Source organism: Amblyraja radiata, chromosome 5, assembly GCF_010909765.2.
Source record: "Amblyraja radiata isolate CabotCenter1 chromosome 5, sAmbRad1.1.pri, whole genome shotgun sequence".
Classification (NCBI taxonomy): Eukaryota; Metazoa; Chordata; class Chondrichthyes; order Rajiformes; family Rajidae; genus Amblyraja; species Amblyraja radiata.
This window is the reverse complement of record NC_045960.1, coordinates 93,052,871-93,073,877: the sequence shown is the minus strand read 5'-3', so window position 1 is coordinate 93,073,877 and position 21,007 is coordinate 93,052,871. Positions and strand designations below refer to the sequence as shown.

Here is a 21,007-nt window from a genome sequence, read left to right as displayed (position 1 = left end):
TCCTTTTTTTTGGACCAAATTTAAAACGTCTTTATTCATGCAAAGTTCTCTTACTTTGCTATCCTCATCCCCTCTCCTCACTGGAACATGATTGTACTTTGATCAACTGGCCTTTAAATGACTCCCACATGTCAGATGTACCAATAACAACACGTTCCAGGATAAACACCATAAAAACAGGTAATTCACAATGTTTTATATATTTTTTCCTGCATGAGATACTCCCAGAATCTAAGTATAAACATTATCTCGTAAAGTAAAAGTTCCAAAGATATATTTCTCAATTAATTTTATCGTCACGAGCAACCTTAGCAACCTTTGATTTTTTGCTCTATTTTCTCCCTCCCTTTACAGCACTGCAAAGTCTTTCTCAATAAACAAGGAACACTGCAGAAGTGGAAGTTGTATACTTCAACAAACATTCCACAGGGATTTTAAAACAAGATTCTGATTAAAGTAATCTTCCATATAATTAGAGTAAAGCCTTGTTTGCACTTCAATTGACTGACAGTTATGAAGTAAGCCTGCTGCCTGGAGCTAAAATAAATTAGATCAAATTAGTCTTCACATTTGGCTCGCTCACAGCCTGCTCAATACAATTGGAATGAACGTTGCAGCAAGTTTAATGCTGGAGCCAAAAAAAACACAAATGATTACGACATCTTTGCAATCCATCCCACTCTGTACCCCATCTCAGTCTGAATTACTAACTATCTAACTATGTGCTATATCACTATAGGGAGGTTTCACGGCAGTCGGGTCACGACCCATGACCCGTACTGTTGCTACGCTACTCCAAATGGATTACACGCGATGAACTGCAGGTAGGCACTTACCATTGTTTCCAGCGTAGCGGGCCCGTTAAAACCCGCTGAAATTGTCAATTTTTGCGCTGTAAATAATTATGGAAATCGGGATAAGTGTGTGAGACATTTAGCCTACTTCAGAATTCCAAAAGTGAGGAGAAATGACGGTAGATAGAAGCGAGAGCTGAAGGGACAACAACAGCCAGAGTGCTTGGCGAACATTGGACGTTTGCTCACTGCATTTCATCAACTAAGGCAGTATTTGTGTTTTTTCTTGATTCCTTTGGCCTCTAAAAAGTTTCAGAAGTGATAAATCTGGCTGTAAATTTTTAAATTCACCCATGGTTCTCGTGGGTTTTTACATACAAAATGAAAACGCATCTGAAGAAAAATTTACAGCCAGATTTATCACTTCTGAGAATTTTTAGATACCAAAGGAATCAAGAAAAAACACAAATATTGCCTTACTTGATGAAATGCAGTGAGCAAACGCGATAATTCTCGATATTTTCAATGTTTACCAAGCACTTTAGCTGCTGTAGTCCCTTCAGTTCTCGCTTCTCTATACCTTCATTTCGCTTCACGTTTAGAATTCTAAAGTTGGGTACATGTCTCTCACACTTACCACGACTCCCACAATTTTCTTTCAGAGCAAAAATTCAACATTTTGGCGGTTTTTAACAGGTAGGAAAGTACGTGTTTCTAGCATTAATAACATATGCCGGAAGTGACGGATGTCTTCCAGTTGGATTTAGCGGCTCCGTGCGTCGAGCCCTATGACCCAGTGACCTTTCGTGCAACCACCCTATTCCTGCATCAATCTCCCCGATCCTGATTTGAGAAGCAAACCTACTCTAATTTTACTCACCCATATCCAGATATTACTTGGGTACACAAAAATGCTGGAGAAACTCAGCGGGTGCAGCAGCATCTATGGAGTGAAGGAAATAGGTAACGTTTCGGCCCGAAACATTACCTATTTCCTTCGCTCCATAGATGCTGCTGCACCCGCTGAGTTTCTCCAGCATTTTTGTGTACCTTCGATTTTCCAGCATCTGCAGTTCCTTCTTGAACTCCAGATATTACTTGCCAGGTTTTGTCCTGCCCCTCCCCTTTTCCAGCTCCCTCCCCCCTCCCCCACCCCAACATCACTGAAGAAGGGTCTCAACCTATCCATGTTCTTCAGAGATGATGCCTGACCCACTGAGTTACTCCAGCACTTGGTGTCTTTTTTGTAATCCAGCATCTGCGGCATCTCTAATCTTACTAACTATATTGTCAGTTTTTGTGCCTTTTCTTCATCTTGAATACCTCTGCTACTTTTACTCATGATCCCTCCAGAGATTTCCTTGTCTTTGTATTATTTATTCCTGTGCTAGCATTCCTATCGCTACTTCCCTGTTTGCATATTTCATCCTTCAAACTCTAAACTCACAGTCCCCATTAACAAAAGGTACACAAAAATGCTGGAGAAACTCAGCGGGTGCAGCAGCATCTATGGAGCGAAGGAAATAAGTAGGCATACCTTGAGATTTCGCAGTGGAGTAGACAAAGTGTTTAAGAAGGAACTGCAGATGCTGTAAAATCGAAGGTACACAAAAATGCTGGAAAACCCATTAACAAAATGTCATTCCCATGTATTGCAATTTATATAAATTGCAGACCCTTGAATTACCCTCTTCATAAATTGACTTAATTGAGAGTTAGACAAGAGACACGAGCGAGTTAACTCTCCCTTTCCCTTCCTCTCTACCCTCCTCTCATGCCTTGTTGCATGTTCTCTTCATACTTTTCTCCACAGTACCTTTTCCTCTGCATTTCAGTTCAAGGGTCTTTTAGCCTTTCCTCTCCTCTTTATACTTTTTATCGCAGGCGCGCTTCTTTCCCTGTTCTCCCCTGCCAAGAATGAGTTCAGAAGCACAGCCAAATTAAGAAAAGTACCATGATATTCCATTCTCAATCACTTCCCCGGTTCATCCTTCATTAGACTCCATGCGGCATGCCTGACATGGATTGAGATCATTATCCTCAGGAAGGGATATTTTTTTCACAGGGTGGGGAAATGGAAAGGAGAGGCTGGGATCTAACAAAACAGGGAGCAAAAACGAGGTCTGTTGGAAGGAGCTATTACAATGCTGTTTTGGAAAGTTAAGTAGCTAAACATATTGAAATATTAATTATGTTTTCAATACCTATCGATATAACCTGGTGCTTCATTGAACGTTCATTGAAATAAAATAAATAAACAAGCAAAGGAAATACATGAAGATAGAAGTAAAGTTAAACGTAGAAAAGAATTGACTTGCATAGACTCAAAGATTACATTTCAGCACACGTAAGAATTTGGGAGCCAGCTTTATTGCCGTAGAAAAAACAGCCATGTGGTAATGGCCAGAATCATTGGCTAATCTGAACAATGCCATTTGTATCAAAAGTCTTGATTTCACAGCAGCAAAATTCCTTCAATTTGCAAAATATCTAAAACTGTCAATGTTTTTGTTTTGAAAAGCATAAATTCCCTTAAAATGCAAAACTGAAACAACACAAAACGCTGAAACATTCAGCGGGTTAGACAACATCTGTGAAGAGAAAAACAAGGGTAATGTCTTAGTCTATGATCGTTTGTCAGAACTGGGAGAATTTGTTTTGCGCAGAGTGGGGGGGGAGAGAGAGAGAGAGAGCGCAAAGGGAATGAATGACTGTGAAGATTTGGGGTAGGGTAAAAGACCTAGAAAGGCTAAGTAAACCCCTCAACTGAGAGGCTGTGAAGAAGACTTTCACAAACAGCAACTGATCGGTCTGGAGGAGATGTAAATAGAAATCACAGGAGAAAAACAAAAACATGCTGGAAATGTGTGACATAGAACACAGCAATTGCTCAAAACCTGAAATAAAGGAAAATGTCATGAAAACACACTTACCATGCTAAAACTTTGACATTTCTTCATCTTTCCATAATCCTGGCTTCTTCACTACCATAGCTGACATGCTTCAATCAGTCCGTTTTGTTTCCTGCACTTCCTCTCAGAGAAATGGCAAAGTTCCCTTTCTTCTCTCCTTCCACCTCACTGGCCTCCACATTCAAAGGATTATCCTCCATGTTTCTGCCACCATCAAGATGCCATGACAAAATACATCTTGCCCTTCACTCTGTACCTTTCAGCATTCCGAAGAGATTTCCTCTGCGTCTCCTCAGTTCAGTCTCAGATCTTCACCAACATCCCCTCCACTTCCCACAGTACTTTCCATGCACCCACAGACAAGGCAAAGCTTGCGCTTTCACCTCATTCCTTCCCAACATCTGCGGACCCAAACACTCCTTCCAAGTGAAACAATCAATCATTTGTACTCCTTCCAATTGCATTTAATGTGTACAATGTAGTCTCCTCTACAATGGAGGAACCAAGCTCAAATTGGTTTACCTGGAACTTCCAGTTGACCATCACTTTAATTCTCAACACATACCCACTACGACTGCTCTGCCTTTATCTTGCTACACGTTCCAATAATGCCCTAAGTAAACTTCAGGAATAACACATCGGAAGGGTCTTGACCCGAAACGAGTCTGAAGAAGGGTCTCGACCCAAAACGTCACCTTTTCCTTCGCTCCATAGATGCTGCCTCACCCGCTGAGTTTCTCCAGCATTTTTATCTACTTTCATCTTCAGTCTAGGTTTGCTACAGCCCTTGGGGCTCAACAATGAACTCAACAATATCAGAAAACCAGCCTTTCCAGTTTCTGCCAAAACTACACTTCTGTGTATTATAGAAACGTGGTTGTGAGAGGCATGCGTCTGGCAGCTCAATGTGCCCGGGTTTTGACCTTTCAGACGAGATTGGGGGGGGGGGAGTAAAAAAGATGGAGGTGCTGCTTTACTAATCAGGGAGAATATCATGGCATTACTCAGAGAGAGGGTACGTCCACTGAGGCATTATGAGCTGAGCTAAAAATAACAAAGGAGTAATTACTCCGATGGGATTATATTATAGGCCATCCAATAGCCAGTGGGAAATAGAGTATCAGATATGTGGAGAGATTATGGAAGGATGCAAGAACCACAGGGTTGTTGTAGTGGGTGACTTTAACATCCTCAATATTGACTGGGACAAGACTCAGGGCAAGAGGATCAGACGGGGCAGAATTTGTTAGGTGTATACAAGGAGGTTTCCTTAAACATTCCACGACTTGTGCAATAGGCGACTCTCGTACTCAATTCACAATAGGTTGTCATGTTTCCTGAACGACCTGTGTTATTGCAACGAGAGGATGGCGAGGGCTTCATGTCCGCTACACAGGGTTATTGTGGCTCATGATATAGCCTCTGGACGATAGCTGGTGAAGAAGGGCTCACTGGTGCTGACTAGCACTATTGGCTACTAGTTTTAAGGTGAAATGGCACAAAGCGCTGGAGTAATCAGCAGACATAAATCACCCTAAAGAACAGACCTGACCGGAAATGTTACCTATCCAAGTTCTCCACAGATGCTGCCCGACCTGCTGAATTACTTCATTACTTTGTGTCATTTTGTACATTAACCAGCCTCTGCAGTTCTTTGTTTCTACCTGGTTTATAAGGTAGAAAAAACTTGCATAAAATCTGACTTGCGTTAGGGTTTATCGAACATAACCCTTACATAAATCAGGGAGTGTCTCTATGCGAATAGATCGACATGAAGAGGGACCATACTGGACTTTTTAATGAGGAAACGAGCCTGGCCAGGTATCTGGTGCTGTGGTGGAAGAAGATGATCCTTCACTGTTGGCTGATCCAAAAGATTAAGATGTACGGAATTCACAATGATTTGGTCATATGGATTCAGAACTGGCTTATTCATAGAAGACAGAGGATTGTGTAGGAACTGCAGATGCTGGTTACACCAAAGATAGACACAAAATGCTGGAGTAACTCAGCAGAACAGGCAGCATCTCTGGATAGAAGGAATGGGTGACGTTTCGGGTCGAGACTCTTTTCCAGCCCCGGAGGATTATGTTGGAAGATAGATATTCTAGCTGGAGATCTGTGACCATTGTAGTTCCACAGGGATCTGTACTAGGGTCAGAAAGTAGGCGCTGTTGACGATAGCAAACTTTGAGGAGTTACAGACAGTGAGGAATGCTGTCAGAAGATACAGCGGGATATAGATCAGTTGCAGGAATGGGTGAAGAAATCGAGTAAATGCGATTATGAGGCGTTGCACTTTGGGAAATTGAATGGAAGGAGAGAATATACGGTTAATGGCAAGACCCATAACAGCATTGATGTGCAGTGTGAGTCCAAATTCATAGCAGCACTGAATGTGGCAGCACAAGTAGATAGGATAGTAAAGAAGGTAGTCGCTAGGGGTATAGAATATAAGAATCAGGAAATCATGATGCAACTCTATAGGACTTTGGCTAGGTCGCATTTGGAGTCATAGAATGATATAGCGTGGAAATATACAGTGTGGAGTACAGTGTGCAGTTCTGTTCGCCCCATTACAGGAAATATTAAAAGGCTTTGCAGAGGGTCAAGAGGAGGTTTACCTGAATTAGAGTGTTTCAGCTACAAGGAAAGGTTGGATAGACTTGGATTGTATTCCCTGGAATTTGAGGTTGAGGGGAGATTTGATAAAAATATTCAAAATTATGAGGCATAGATAGGGTACACTATCTATCATAACCTTTTTCCAAGGGTGGAAATGTTCAATACTAGAGCTATATGGTGGGAGGGGGAAAGTTTAATGGAGATGTGTGGGGCAAGTTTTTTTTTTACACAGAGAGTGTTAGGGGCCTGGAATGCATTGCCAGGAGTGGTGATGGAGGCAGATACGATAGTAGCTTTTAACAGGCTTTTATTTTGGTGCATTGAAGTGCAGTCCATTCTATTCTTCCACAGTATGGTATAACATTTTCTTCAATTCATTAACACACCTTGCAATTCACACACCTTCCCCAAACACATTGCACAGGACATCTTTAACACCTTTAGATGAAGCAATTTCATGGTTTAGAAATTAGTTTGCATCAGACCCAATCTTTAGCACAGCTTCACTATGCGATTAGACGGAGGGGAGAATCAACAGCTTTAAGTTCCTGGGCATGCATATCTCTGAAGATCTGTCATCAGCCCAGCACAGTGAAGCAAGCATAAAAACCCCCAAAAGCCTCTACATCTGCAGAAACTGCAGAAAATGGTCCATCATAGATACTGACCTACCCACCACCGAAGGGAACTGCTGCAAGCACTACCTCAAAGAGGCAGCTAATATCATCTAAGACCCACACCACCCTGGCCACAATCTCATCTTGCAACTACCATTAGAAAAAAGTTACAGGAGCCTGAAATCCCTGACCTCAAGGTTCACGAACAGCTACTTCCCAGCAACTATCAGGCTCTTGAACATTGCACAACACTAACCACAATGTTACCTCAGCAAACTATGATCTAGTAAGGACTTTGTTTTAGTTTGCATTACATTATTTGATTTTGCACTATTATGGTCAGGGTATCTAGTATTACTGAATATTTATTTAATGTATTGTTGCATATTTATTTGTGTGTTTTGCATCGATGGGCCTGTAAAGCTGCAGCAAGTAAGAAATTCGGTGTTCTGTTGCCGGTACACGCCAATGAACCACCCTTGAGATAAGCAACTATGCTCAGTAATTCCTTTTATAAAATTATGGAATACTCACCCATGTTTTTCTTTATCCACCATTTTTTGTCCTTTTAATTCTTCAACTTTAAATCTTGCTTCATCTTTGGCATCATAGATTTGACCTGCTTTCCCTTCCGCACTTTCTTCAATTTTCACTTTGCTGCTATCTGGTGCCTGTGCCAAGCATTCGGGCTGGTGTCGTTTTCTTGCCTGAGAGGATAGAACAGCTTGGTTATTAACTCACAAAGATGAGGCCCATTCTATTTTCAGGTGGTTTCGGAGGGGTAAGGGAGCAAAGTGCAGGATTAGGGGGTGAGGATGGTAGAGGGTGGCAGGATAGAGTAGTAGATAAGGGTTGATATGCTCTCAGTTTCACTTTTGCATACAAAGGCGTGGGATAGAGCAGGTTTGTTCTGATGATAGATCTTTACAGTACCTCAGAAGTGATGGAATAGACCAAGAGTTATCAGCACCAAGTCACTGATTCAATGATGACTTGGCGGAACCCGATGTAGTATTTTACCAGAATAATGCAAGCCACATGACAAGTATTTCCAGTTCCCAGTGGTTTTATGAAATGTACCCAGGTCTATCTCTCAGAAGGAGGTCACACTTTCAAGTTACTGATTGAACTTGTTGCCTTCTCATTCGATGTTTAGCAACTAAGCCACATTTAATGGTCCTATCATTGACTGGGCTCCAGTCAATGAACACAGGATCATGCATCAAAGGAAGCCATTCAAGCCCACTATCTCTAGTATCAATTGCTACCAGAAGCAGCAAGATCCATTGGAAGAGAAAAGGTCTGCATTTCTGCAGCACATTTCGTACCTTCACACATGTTAAGTACTTTAAAGCCAGTAAAGTACATATCAATTTCAGGCATTGATGTTTTGCAAGCAAAGACAACAACCACAAAAGATAATAGACGTAAACATCTCAATCTGTAAATCTGATTTTGTGCTTAGTTGATAATACTACTTGAGGAACAAAAGTCTAGCAGGACAGCTGGAATCAAATCTTTAACATCTAATAAATGAGAATGAGGCCTTGTTTCAGCCTTTCATCGTAGAAACGGTACCTGCAATAGTGCAACACTCCCCAGTACTGCCAGTCTGAGGTTGTCAAGTATATGAAATAAGGACCGACTCTGGTAAAGTTGACAATATGGGATAAACCTCTATGTGTGTGTGATGGCTTGCTTGGGTAAGACATATGTTCCACGGTCTGATATAATGCACGTTTGATTAAAGCCAGTTGTAACATGGAAAACAACAGCCTGTTACAAGGCTGATGGCTGACGATGTATATCCACCTTGATATACAATGCATCCAATGAGTATACATGATTAATCAATTCGCTTTTGAAAGACACCATTGAATCTATTCCATTACTATTTCAGACAATGTATTTCACATCATACCAATTCAATGCGGAAATATGTTTCTCTTCATCTCAGCAGTTGTATTTTCTATCATTTCTCTGGGTCTAGAAAAGGGCATTATTGTATTGGCTTTTTGTGGCATTAAAACAGCAGAATAATGCTGCCTGTGGAAGTCATATGATCAAGATTTTCAAAAGCATGGTTCACAGTGGTCATCAGGTTTCTATGAATCATGTCCTGTCAGCTTCAATACAATATATTTTGAGTGAACTATTACGATTCTTAAAGCTGCGGGCATTTAGCCTTGCAGTTGCTATCTCAGCGGCCAGTGTTAAAGGGACATATTACAAGATAAACAGTACTCCTCCAGCTACAGTGAAGTATGGCCAATGAATAGATGTTGCAATGGTAGGAGGGAGGAGAGTGCACCCAGCTGTCTGTTGCCAAGAACAATATGTTGTCCAAGAAGCTCGTGGAGACCCTCAAAACTACTAGACTTGTCTTAATTGACAAACAAGAATTATTTGCCATTTATTAACTTTTTGAAAGGGTAAATTGGTCCTGCACGGAAGTCTGATTGAAGCTTGAACCCAGGATTAGATGAATAGTTATGTTTTATAATCTACGGACCTATCTCCAAAGTTGTATTATTGATAATTTATTTTATTATTTTTTAATCATGTTTTTTTCTCTTCTTTCTCACTATCTATAAAAAAAATAAACAAATAGAAGCAGAGTTAATATATAATTGATAAATGAGAATCCCTATTACTCTGATAGCTGGAATCCCATCTATTAACAATATGTAATTGATATACTAAATGTGTTTTGATTATGATATGTACATGCTTCTAATAAAAATATTATTTTTTTAAAAAAGCAACAAAAAAACTACTGCTTGGCAGGAGGTAATCAATGAGGTTTATATGAGTGGAGTCCATGTAAGCCCACACTTTGGGGAAGTCTGCAGCCACAACAAATTCAGTTTCCTCACTATGCCTGCTCTTGTGGATCGAAGAGAAAATAGAGATTCTTTCTACCAGAATGAAGTTAGCAAGACATCCCCAACACAACAATGGGCAAACTGTGTGATGTGACAGAGATTAGCAGCCGCAGTGTCGAGGATAGGAAGCTGAGAACGACTGAAATGTTGGCCTGTGCCTGTGTCTGAGGTCTTGTGATATCACGGTGAGGACAAACAAGTTCAGGTTGAATGTTGTCGTTTTAAATAGCATGATTTCAGGGAAAAGGGAATTAGTAAAACCTGATTGTTCCTTTACACAATAAGACCTGCCATTTTTCAAACCTCGAGTTGAAAAATCAAACCTTGCAGTTGAAAAATCACATTAATTAATTGCGTGTCACACCACTGTTGGCATCATTTGGAGGAATGGAAAAAGACATTAGCACTAATCAAAATCATATTGACGTCAGGAGTCAAATATTCCAGTGGATACCACGACCCCCAGAAATAGGCACAATATGGGTTAACTCAGGTTGGACAAGTCTTTTTAAACATCGCAGCAAAAAAAAAGATTCTGGTGAGCATAAACCATGGCTGTCACCATATGGTGGAACTCCTACATACTGTAGATGTGGTAGGCGTCCCCAGAAATAACAGACGTGCCTTGGTTAAGTCTGATGCAACTATGGGGCAATGTGAAGAACTTGCTAGACCACATCCTCTTTTGTGACGGAAATAGTTTCCCTGTATTCATTCAAAAAAATTCATTCAGGAATTTGAGTATCTGTCAAATCTCCCCTCAACATTCATTGTTGCAAGCAATAAACTCAATAGACAATAGAAAAAAAAACCTCAAAGTGCAGAGTCTGCCCCTGGACATCTGTTAAAGAGTTGCACTCTTTAAAGAATTAAAGAATTCAATTAAAGAATTATTCCAGAGCCACACATTCCTTTTGTTCATCCTACAGCTGCTGGCAGTTTAATGAAACAAGACAAAAGTAACCAGACAGCAGCCATTTGATAAGGCGAAAATTGAAAATAACAGCTGACTGCCATCGTCACCTTTGACATGAGATATTTAAAGGGTTCCAGTTATTTTTACCCTGCACGTTGCAACAATTCACAAACATCAGCCAACAAATTAAAGTAATAAAATATCTTCCAAAACTTACCCTTAGGGATTTTGCTTCCTGGCCCTTCAGTTCTTCATCCTGCACAATCCTTTTGCTTTCATTCTCATTTTTGCCTTCAAATTCTGCCACTGGTGATGTAATACTGGCAACCTTGTCTTTTTCTTCTTTGTGATCAAGGTCATCATGACCCTTTTCACACTCTTTTTTTTGTTTTTCTGCTTTAAAGTCTGCTTGCAGTGATGTTGGAAACTGAATGTTAGCTGACTTGCAATAGTCTTCAAAGCCACATAAATACCTGAAAAGAAGACAAACATTTAAGATGCTAAAATGTCTAGTCCCTTCAACAAGCCAACAAGAGTATCAAAGGCCTCATCTACTCTACAATTCCGTCACAGATAATCGTTAACCAGCTTAGTTCCTCCAGCAATTTATTTTGGGCTCCAGGTTCTTGCATGTGCCGGCTCTTGCATCTCTCGAGCCTCCTTCCTTGCTGTATTTCCACATCACTTGGCTGGATACACAAACGGGAGGACACGTTTAGCATGAATAATTTGGACAGGCGCTTCATGGTCATATATTGATACAGCATTCTAAAAATTGGCTAGAGTGCCAAATGATTTGCAGCATATCAAATTTCTGCTTTATGTCGACTAATGAATGCAAAAGGAAAACTGAATGAGGTCATGCAACTGATGTGAGGTTTTACTGTGAAATATGAGGTATTAATAGATGTTGCCTTCATTAATCTTTAGATAAATTCAATCTTTTAAACAACTCACGATGTTATCTCCATAAGCATGGAGCTGTTTAATTATGACGAGGAGAACACAGGATTGCTGAACTTGGTTTGGAAGTGCGATGAATCAATGTTGTAAATTATGTTAAACCACAACGCAAAAATGATAATTAATAGCTTCAGGGGGACACCTTACCAAGAACATAATAAAACTAGTCTGCGAATCATTTGAAACAAAAGTAAGCTTTCAAAAGGGAGCTTAATTTAAAAATATTACTAACATTTTCTCAAGTTTAACAGTAAGAGAATGCACAATTAAACAGCTCCTGGTTTATGCAGATAACATCATGAGTTTAAACTTCTCATATTTCACAGCAAAACCTCACGTCAAACAGTTCTTTTTGTTCTCCATCACAAATGGAATCATAGAAAACAGGAGGGGAGCATTAGGCTCATCGTGCTTGAGCTGGCACTTTATGATTTATCCAATTAGCTGCACACCCCACCCCCACCGCTATTATCCGTACATCCCTGAAAAAATGTCCCTTTTCAAGCATTTATTCAATTTCCCGTTGAAAGGTGCAACTGAATTTTCCACTGCCTTTTCATGTAGTGCATTCCAAATCATGGTCAGTAGCTGATTAAAAGATATTGTCTTCATTTCCCTCTGGTCCCTTTGCAAACTATCTTCAACCTGCGTGTTCTGGTTACCAACTCTCCTGCTGTTGCTCTTAGTTTCGCATTAAAACTGTTTTCGATTTTCAACACCCCTGTTAGATCATCACTTACAACACAGTATGTTTATTCCAGAAATTGTTCCCTTCCAACTTGGTTATCTGGGTGTTTTTTTGTTAAAAAAGAGGCAAAAGGGTGCATATGATCACCCACAATCCTGTTTATATCAATGGGTCGATGGTGGAGAGGGTCAAAAACTTCAAATTCTTGGGCGTGCATATTTCCAAAGATCTTTCCTGGACCCAGCACACTGATGCAATTATAAAGAAGGCACATCAGCGCCTCTACTTCCTGAGAAGACTACGGAGATTCGGTATGTTAAAGAGGATTATCTTGAACTTCTACAGGTGCACAGTAGAGAGCATACTGACTGGTTGCATTGTGGCCTGGTTCGACCCTTGAACGTCCGGGAGCGGAAATGACTGCAAAAAATTATGAACACTGCCCAGTCCATCACCGGCTCTGACCTCCCCACCGTCGAAGGGATCTATCGAAGTCGCTGTCTCAAAAAGGCAGCCAACATCATGAAAGACCCACACCATCCTGGCCACACACTCATTTCACCATTGCCATCGGGAAGAAGGTACAGGAGCCTGGATATTGTAATGTCCAGGTTCAGGAACAGCTTCTTCCCTACAGCCATCAGGCTATTAAACACTACAACAAATAAGCTCTGAACTACAACAGGCTATTATTATTATTGCATTATATTTGTTTATTTATTGAGTATGTGTGCATGTGTATATATACACACACTGAACTTTTTTTGTCCCGTTATGTACTATGTTTACATATTCTGTTGTGCTGCAAGCAAGAATTTCATTGTCCTATCTGGGACACATGACAATAAAACACTCTTGACTCTCTTGACTCTTGATGATCACATAATAGCTTTAACAATCGACTAACAACAAGACAGGAACAATTAACCCTGTAATGCCATTACATGAAAATATCAACTGTGAATTCAACTCTAATGAATCAACATTCAAGGGGTGGTCTAATGGAGATACAGTGCCCTCCATAATGTTTAGGACAAAGACCCATCATTTATTTATTTGCCTCTGTACTCCACAATTTGAGATTTGTAATAGAAAAAAATTACATGTGCACATTGTCAGATTTTATTAAAGGACATTTTTATACATTTTGATTTCACCATGTAGAAATTACAGCTGTGTTTATACATAGCACCCCCAGTTCAGGGCACCATAATGTTTGGGACACATGGCTTCACAGGTGTTTATAATTGCTCAGGTGTGTTTAATTGCCTCCTTAATGCAGGTATAAGAGAGCTCTCAGCATCTAGTCTTTCCATCACCTTTGGAAACTTTTATTGCTGTTTATCAACATGAGGACCAAAGTTGTGCCAATGAAAGTCAAAGAAACAAGAATAAAACTGTTAGACATCAGCCGAACCTTAGGCTTACCAAAATCAACTGTTTGGAACATCATTAAGAAGAAAGAGAGCACTGGTGAGCTTACTGATCACAAAGGGACTGGCAGGCCAAGGAAGACCTCCACAGCTGATGGCAGAAGAATTATCTCTAAAATGAAGAAAAATCCCCAAACACCTGTCCGACAGATCAGAAACACCCTTCAGGAGTGTGGATTTTATTAGGCATGTTTATGTCTAATAAAATATACCTAAGCAATAAACTTACTTCCTGTATGCACACTTGACATTGTAACCGGCAGCAGAGTTCATCACAGGGATCCCTAGATCCTGATAGACCTGCTTCCACACAGCACCACTTTCAATCTTGGAGGAAAACAAAAAGCGGTAGATGAGTAACATCACATTGAAACAAAAAAGAAAACACCAAAAAATCCAGCCCTAGTGTGCAATGTTGTTGAAAAATTAACCTAAGCAAAATGTACTGCTGCTCAAATGTGAAAGAATTTGAGAGAATTATAAAGAAATATTAACCTATTGAATCTTTTTGAAGTATAATAAACACCCAGTGAGAAATTCTAGCTCTCAGATGTCACCCATGTCTCCTCCATATCCCATGATTCCCCCTGCCCCCAGACGGAACAAGACTGGCGGACACTGGTCCTCACCTTTCACCCCACCAGCCACTGCATCCAACACATCGTCCTCTGACGTTTCTGTCACATCCAACATGATTCCCACCACCAGTCACATCTTCCCATCCCCACCCATTTCTGCCTTCCGCAGAGACCGCTCCCTCTGCAATTCTGTGTTCACTCATCCCTGCTCACCCAAAGACAATAGACAATAGGTGCAGGATTAGGCCATATGGCCCTTCAAGCCAGCACCGTCATTCAATGTGATCATGGCTGATCATCCCCAATCAGTACCCCGTTCCTGCCTTCTCCCCATATCCCCTGACTCCGCTATCTTCAAGAACCCTATCTAGCTCTCTCTTGAAAGTTTCCAGAGAACCGGCCTCCGCCGCCCTCTGAGGCAGAGAATTCCACAGCCTCACAACTCTCTGTGTGAAAAAGTGTTTCCTCATCTCCGTTCTACACAGCTTACCCCTTATTCTTAAACAGTGGCCCCTGGTTCTGGACTCCCCCAACATTGGGAACATGTTTCCTATCTCTAGCGTGTCCAAACCCTTAATAATCTTATATGTTTCAATAAGAACCAGGTACTTTACCCTGCAACCGCAGGAGATGTAACACCCATCTCTATACCTCTTCCCTCACATCTTTTCAGGAAACTCAGCAGTCCATCTAGGTGCGACAGAAGTTTACGTGTACATTGTCTAATCTCATCTACTGCATGTGGTGTTACCGATGTGGTCTCCTATAAATCGGCCTGCTGGATCTCCCGGTTGCTAACTCCTCTTCCCATTCCTACAGTGACTTTTTTTTCCTGGGTCTCCTCCACTACCAGGGAGAAGCCAGATGCAAACTGGAGGAACAACACCTCATATTCCGCTTGGGTAGCTTACAACCCAATGGTATGAACATTGAATTCTCCAATTTTAAGTAGCTACATAACCTTCAAGTAAGAATGTCATTCTTGAGTTTCACCCCCTCTGCCTTCTTCCCCCCCTATAACACCCCCCTCCCTTATTCCCACTCCTCTGTGCCCCACCTGGACTCCACCACCCCCCCCCCCCCCCCTCCCCCTCCACCTATATTCCTTCCTCTGACTTCAAAATTCACAGCTCTTCAATCCTTGCTCACACCTTCTGTCTTTTCATCTCTGGACTTTTGCCCAAACATCTACCTATCAAACAACTGTCCTCACTTGTATCAACCTATTACCTGCCAGGCTTTGTGCTGCCCCTTCTTTCTTACAGCTTTCTATCCCTCCCCACCATTAGCCCGAAGAAGGGTCCCAACCCGCAATATCACTTATCTATGTTGTCCAGAGATGCATCCTGACCCGCTGAGTTACTCCGGCACATGGTGTCGTCTTATGAAAACCAGTATCTGAGTTCCTTTTTTCTACCCAACTCTCAATGTCAGTTAACAAAAAGGTATATTGAAAGGATATGAAAATTCAGTTTTGATAATTTCATATGAATTTAGCATTGTCTGCTAATTGGAACAGCTGCAAAACCTTAAACTGAAAGATGAAGCTTCCATAAACTGACCAACTGATAAGCTCTTTGGAGAAACCCTCCAAGCCAGACAATGCAGGTGCCGAGCAGCTTGTTTGCACCAACAATGAGCTGAGATGGAACCCATTTATTCAGTAAACCCCTTTTATCAGAATGCTGTAATAAGGCATCTAACGAAAAGCCACACGTTACTTTTCATAAAACATATATTTGCATACAACGTACTTGATCTCCTGTTAGGGAGTTCTACTATTGAGTTTTTGAAAAATAATAACTACTCACATTATCAAATCCTCCCAGTTGATGGACAAGTCTATACAGCTTGAATAAGTTCAAATCCCTGTATCCTAGCACTGGGCGTTTGTTAATTGGAGTACCTGTAATTAAATTAAGATAGACATTACAAACTATGATCTTCAGTAGAGATTGACAACAATCAAATAAAATTGACAGGGACCTAATCACGCAAATCTCACAATTACACAAAACAATTACATATTAAATTGGGGGCGGCAAGGTGGCGCAGCGGTAGAGTCGCTGCCTTACGGGACCTGGGTTCGATCCTGACCACAGGTCCTGCCTGTACGGAGTTTTTACATTCTCCCTGTGACCGTATAGGTTTTCTCCGGGAGCTCTGTTTTCTCCGGGAGCTCTGGTTTCCTCCCATACTCCAAAGAAGTACAGGTTTGGAGGTTAATTTGCTTAGGAAAAATTGTAAATTGTCCCTAGTGTGCAGGATAGTGTTAGTGTGTATGGATCGCTGGTCAGCATGGACTCAGTGAGCTGAATGGCCTGTTTCGGCACTGTATCTCTAAAATAAACTAGAGTTGCAATTAAGAGACAAATAGAGAACCTGCAATATTCATTTTTGAACTTTAGCTTGGTTTCATACTGTGAGGCTAGATGAACCTCACTTTGAAAAGGGCTGATCAGTAAAATGGTCAATAAATTACAGGGATTCAATATCACCCATACTTGTCACAACCAAACCCACAAATCAGAAACCAACGTGACTGAAAAAATCATGCCACTAAAACTAAATCCCATTTAGCTGATACCCTAAAAGCTGATACAGGACTTGCTTTAAGGTTAAAACAACATGCCAAGATAAGTCCCCTCACCTCGATCCTCCATGAACTTGTACAATTGTTGCAGGAAATTCTCTCTTTCCTCTGGAAAAGGCTCCACCTCTTCCTATATGTTTGGTACAGTGGCAGGATATAGGAGAAAGAGAGAAAAATATATTAAACATTTGCTTTTTAGGTTATAAAACCATGAACTGGCAAGAGTAAAAACTTTAAAATGTATAAAGAAAGGAAGTCAAACCTTTCTTTAACTTTAAGATGAAAAGTAGCAAATCAGGAATTCAGGTTAAGAGTTTTGGATCATTCTAAGGCTGTGTAAGGTGCAAAAGAATTGAAACCATCCTTTTAAAAGCAATCAAAAATGCTGGGAAATGTCATGCTGAGGTAGGATAAAAAGTAGGATACAAATAATTAAAATGCTCTGGTGTTTAATATTGAAAATGTCCATTAACCCTTGCATTGGAGATTAAATGAGTTTTGGTGTACAAATTGTGCAAGGCGCCAGACTGTAGGTTTGGTGGGTTAATAAACCAAGACTTAAAAAAATAAAACTAAAAGCACCTTTCATTAGAAAACTTTAAAACAGTAACAACAGATAAGAGGAAAAACACGAGTGAAAATACAATGGCTGCCGAGTGATACTGTTCAATTATTTGCACGTTAAATTTAGAGTGAAAAAAAGTTCCAATAGTAACAGGGTGTGTATTTAAGTGTTATATTTCACTGAGAAGTAAATCCAACATATTCAAATTTACAGTCCATAAACTGGCTATTATGTTCAAAAGGTCTATGTAATAATGTTTTCATGACTCTTCTTGTACTTGATCCAGAGCACGCTATCATCATTCCTTTTATTTTTTTAATTTCACATTATCTAGCTCACCTCACTCTCCCGTAACAGCTATGTTCATCATCCCACTTCGCTACTCATCCCACCGTAAATATATCAGCATTGATCCCTCCTTTCACACTTGCTTTATGACAATGGCTGCATTGTCTCCCATCTATGACAATGTTACTTCTCCCTCTCACTAGTTCCCAACTTGCAGTGTTATTATGCTCTTTCGACTAAAGTTGTGATGCTGCCAATCTCTCATGCATTCCCTGGATTGCTTCACTTCCATTCTGCAGAATACTATGCATCCACATTTCCACTGCAAGCAACTGCTATACAAGTCCCTGCGAGACCAGATTAAATTTCCAAAGCTTTGCCAGTATGGAAAGAGCAGTGGATATTTTGCTTGATGGATGGGATTGACAAATTGGAAGTATAAAGATGAAGTTAAAGGGGAAGTGAGTGCAGGAAAAGTTACAAAAGGCTCCCAAATTAATGGGAAGGAAAAGTTACAAAAGACTCCCGAATTAATGGGAAGGAAAGTTCGAGAAGGGATAAAAGAGTGAGGTCAGGGCCAATAGTGAGCGGTGTGATGGGAGGTGAATACCGAAGTCAAAGTGTTGTATATGAATGCGCAAAGTATAAGAAATAAAGTGGACGAGCTTGAGGCTTAGTTAGAAATTGGCAAGTATGATGTTGTGGGAATTAGAGACATGGCTGCAAGAGGGCCAGAGTTGGGAACTGAATATTCAAGGGTATACCTCCTATCTAAAAGACAGACAGGTGGGCAGAGCAGGTGGGGTAGCTCTGTTGGTGAGGAATGAAATTCAGTCCCTTGCAAGGGGTGACATTGAAACAGATGTGGAGTCAGTATGGATAGAACTAAGGAATTATAAGGGTAAAAAGACCCTAATGGGACTTATCTATAGACCCCCAAACAGTGGCCTGGATATAGGGTGAAAGTTGAATCAAGAGTTAAATTTGGCATGTCGTGAAGGTAAAGGTAATGCTACGGTTGTTATGGGAGATTTCAACATGCAGGTAGACTGGGAAAATCAGGTTGGTACTGACCCCAAGAAAGGGACTTTGTGGAGCGCCTCCGTGATGGATTCTTAGACCAGCTTGTACTGGAGCCTACCAGGGAGAAGGCAGGAGAAGGCAGGAGAACGCAATTCTGGATTTTGTGTTGTGTAATGAACTGGATTTGATAAGGGAAATTGAGGTTAAGGAGTCATTAGGAGGTAGTGGCTATAATATGGTAAATTTTAATCTACAATTTGAGAGGGGGAAGGGTAGATCAAAGGTGTCACTATTACAGTTGAACAAAGGCGACTATGGAGCCATGAGGGAGGAGCTGGCCAAAGTTGACTGGAAAGATACCCTAGCAGGGATGACAGTGGAACAACAATGGCAGGTATTTCTGGGAATAATACAGAAGGTACAGGACCAGTTCATTCCAAAGAGGAAGAAAGGTTCCATGAGGAGAAAGGGACAACCGTGGCAGACAAGGGAAGTCAGGGACAGTATAAAAATAAAAGAGAGGAAGTACAACGCAGCAAAGATGTGCGGGAAGCCAGAGGATTGGGTAACATTTAAAGACCAACAGAAGATAACTAAAAAGGCAATACGGGGAGAAAAGATGAGGTACAAAGTTAAGCTAGCCAAGAATATAAAGGAGGATAGTAAAAGTTTCTTTAGGTATGTGAAGAGGTAAAAAATTAGTTAAGACCAAACCCTTGAAGACTGAAAAAGGTGAATTTATTATGGGGAACAAGGAAATGGCAGATGAGGTGAACAGGTACTTTGGATCGGTCTTCAATAAGGAGGACATAAACAATCTTCCTGATGTACTAGTGGCCAGAGGATCTGGGGTGACGGAATAACTGAGGCAGGAAATGGCGTTGGGTAGACTGATGGGACTGAAGGCTGATAAATCCCCAGGGTCTGATGGTCTGCATCCCCGGGTACTTAAGGAAGTGGCTCTAGAAATCGTGGACGCATTGGTGATCATTTTCCAATGTTCTATCGATTCAGGATCAGTTCCTGTGGATTGGAGGGTGGCTAATGTTATCCCACTTTTTAAGAAAGGCGGGAGAGACAAAACAAGGAATTATAGACCAGTTAGCCTGACACCAGTGGTGGGGAAGATGCTGGAGTCAATCATAAAAATAAAATAGCGGCACATTTGGACAGCAGTAACAGGAATCAGCATGGATTTACGAAGGAGAAATCATGCTTGACCAATCTTCTGGAATTTTTTGAGGATGTAACTAGGAAAATGGACAAGGGAGATCCAGTGGATGTAGTGTACCTGGATATTCAGAAAGCATTTGATAAGGTCCCACATAGGAGATAAGTGGGCAAAATTAGGGCACATGGTATTGGAGGTGGAGTGCTGACATGGATAGAAAATTGGTTGGCAGACAGGAAACAAAGAGTAGGGATTAACGGGTCCCTTTCAGAATGGCAGGCAGTGACTTGTGGGGTACCGCAAGGCTCGGTGCTGGGGCCGCAGCTATTTACAATGTACATCAATGAATTAGATGAAGGGATTCAAAGTAACATTAGCAAATTTGCAGATGACACAAAGCTGGGTGGCAGTGTGAACTGTGAGGAGGATGCTATGAGAATGCAGGGTGACTTGGACAGGTTGGGTGAGTGGGCAGAAGCATGGCAGATGCAGTTTAATGTGGATAAATGTGAGGTTAACTACTTTGATGGCAAGAACAGGAAGGCAGATTATTATCTGAATGGTGTCAAGTTGGGAAAAGGGGAAGTACAACGGGATCTGGAGGTCCTTGTTGATCAGTCAATGAAAGTAAGCATGCAGGTACAGCAGGCAGTGAAGAAAGCGAATGGCACGTTGGCCTTCATAACAAGAGGAGTTGAGTATAGGAGCAAAGAGGTCCTTCTGCAGTTGTACAGGGCCCTAGTGAGACCACACCTGGAGTATTGTGTGCAATTTTGCTCTCCAAATTTGAGGAAGGACATTCTTGCTATTGAGGGAGTGCAGCGTAGGTTCACAAGGTTAATTCCCGGGATGGCGGGACTGTCATAGGCTGAGAGAATGGAGCGGCTGGGCTTGTATACTCTGGAATTTAGAAGAATGAGAGCGGATCTCATTGAAACATATAAGGTTATTAATGG

The 21,007-nt window shown here is 41.1% G+C and overlaps 1 protein-coding gene across 3 annotated transcripts in view; it reads right to left on the bottom strand.

Annotated features, from left to right (window-relative positions):
* arid4b (AT-rich interaction domain 4B) overlaps window positions 1–21,007 on the bottom strand; it is a 140,937-nt gene that overhangs the window by 47,194 nt on the left and 72,736 nt on the right. For all 3 annotated transcript variants that reach the window (XM_033021779.1, XM_033021780.1, XM_033021782.1), the window contains 5 exons: window positions 17,062–17,134; window positions 16,223–16,317; window positions 14,063–14,160; window positions 10,967–11,222; window positions 7,483–7,655 (listed from right to left, as the gene is read on the bottom strand). In XM_033021779.1, coding sequence (XP_032877670.1) covers window positions 7,483–7,655; window positions 10,967–11,222; window positions 14,063–14,160; window positions 16,223–16,317; window positions 17,062–17,134 — 695 coding nt within the window. The remainder of the gene's footprint in view (window positions 1–7,482; window positions 7,656–10,966; window positions 11,223–14,062; window positions 14,161–16,222; window positions 16,318–17,061; window positions 17,135–21,007) is intronic.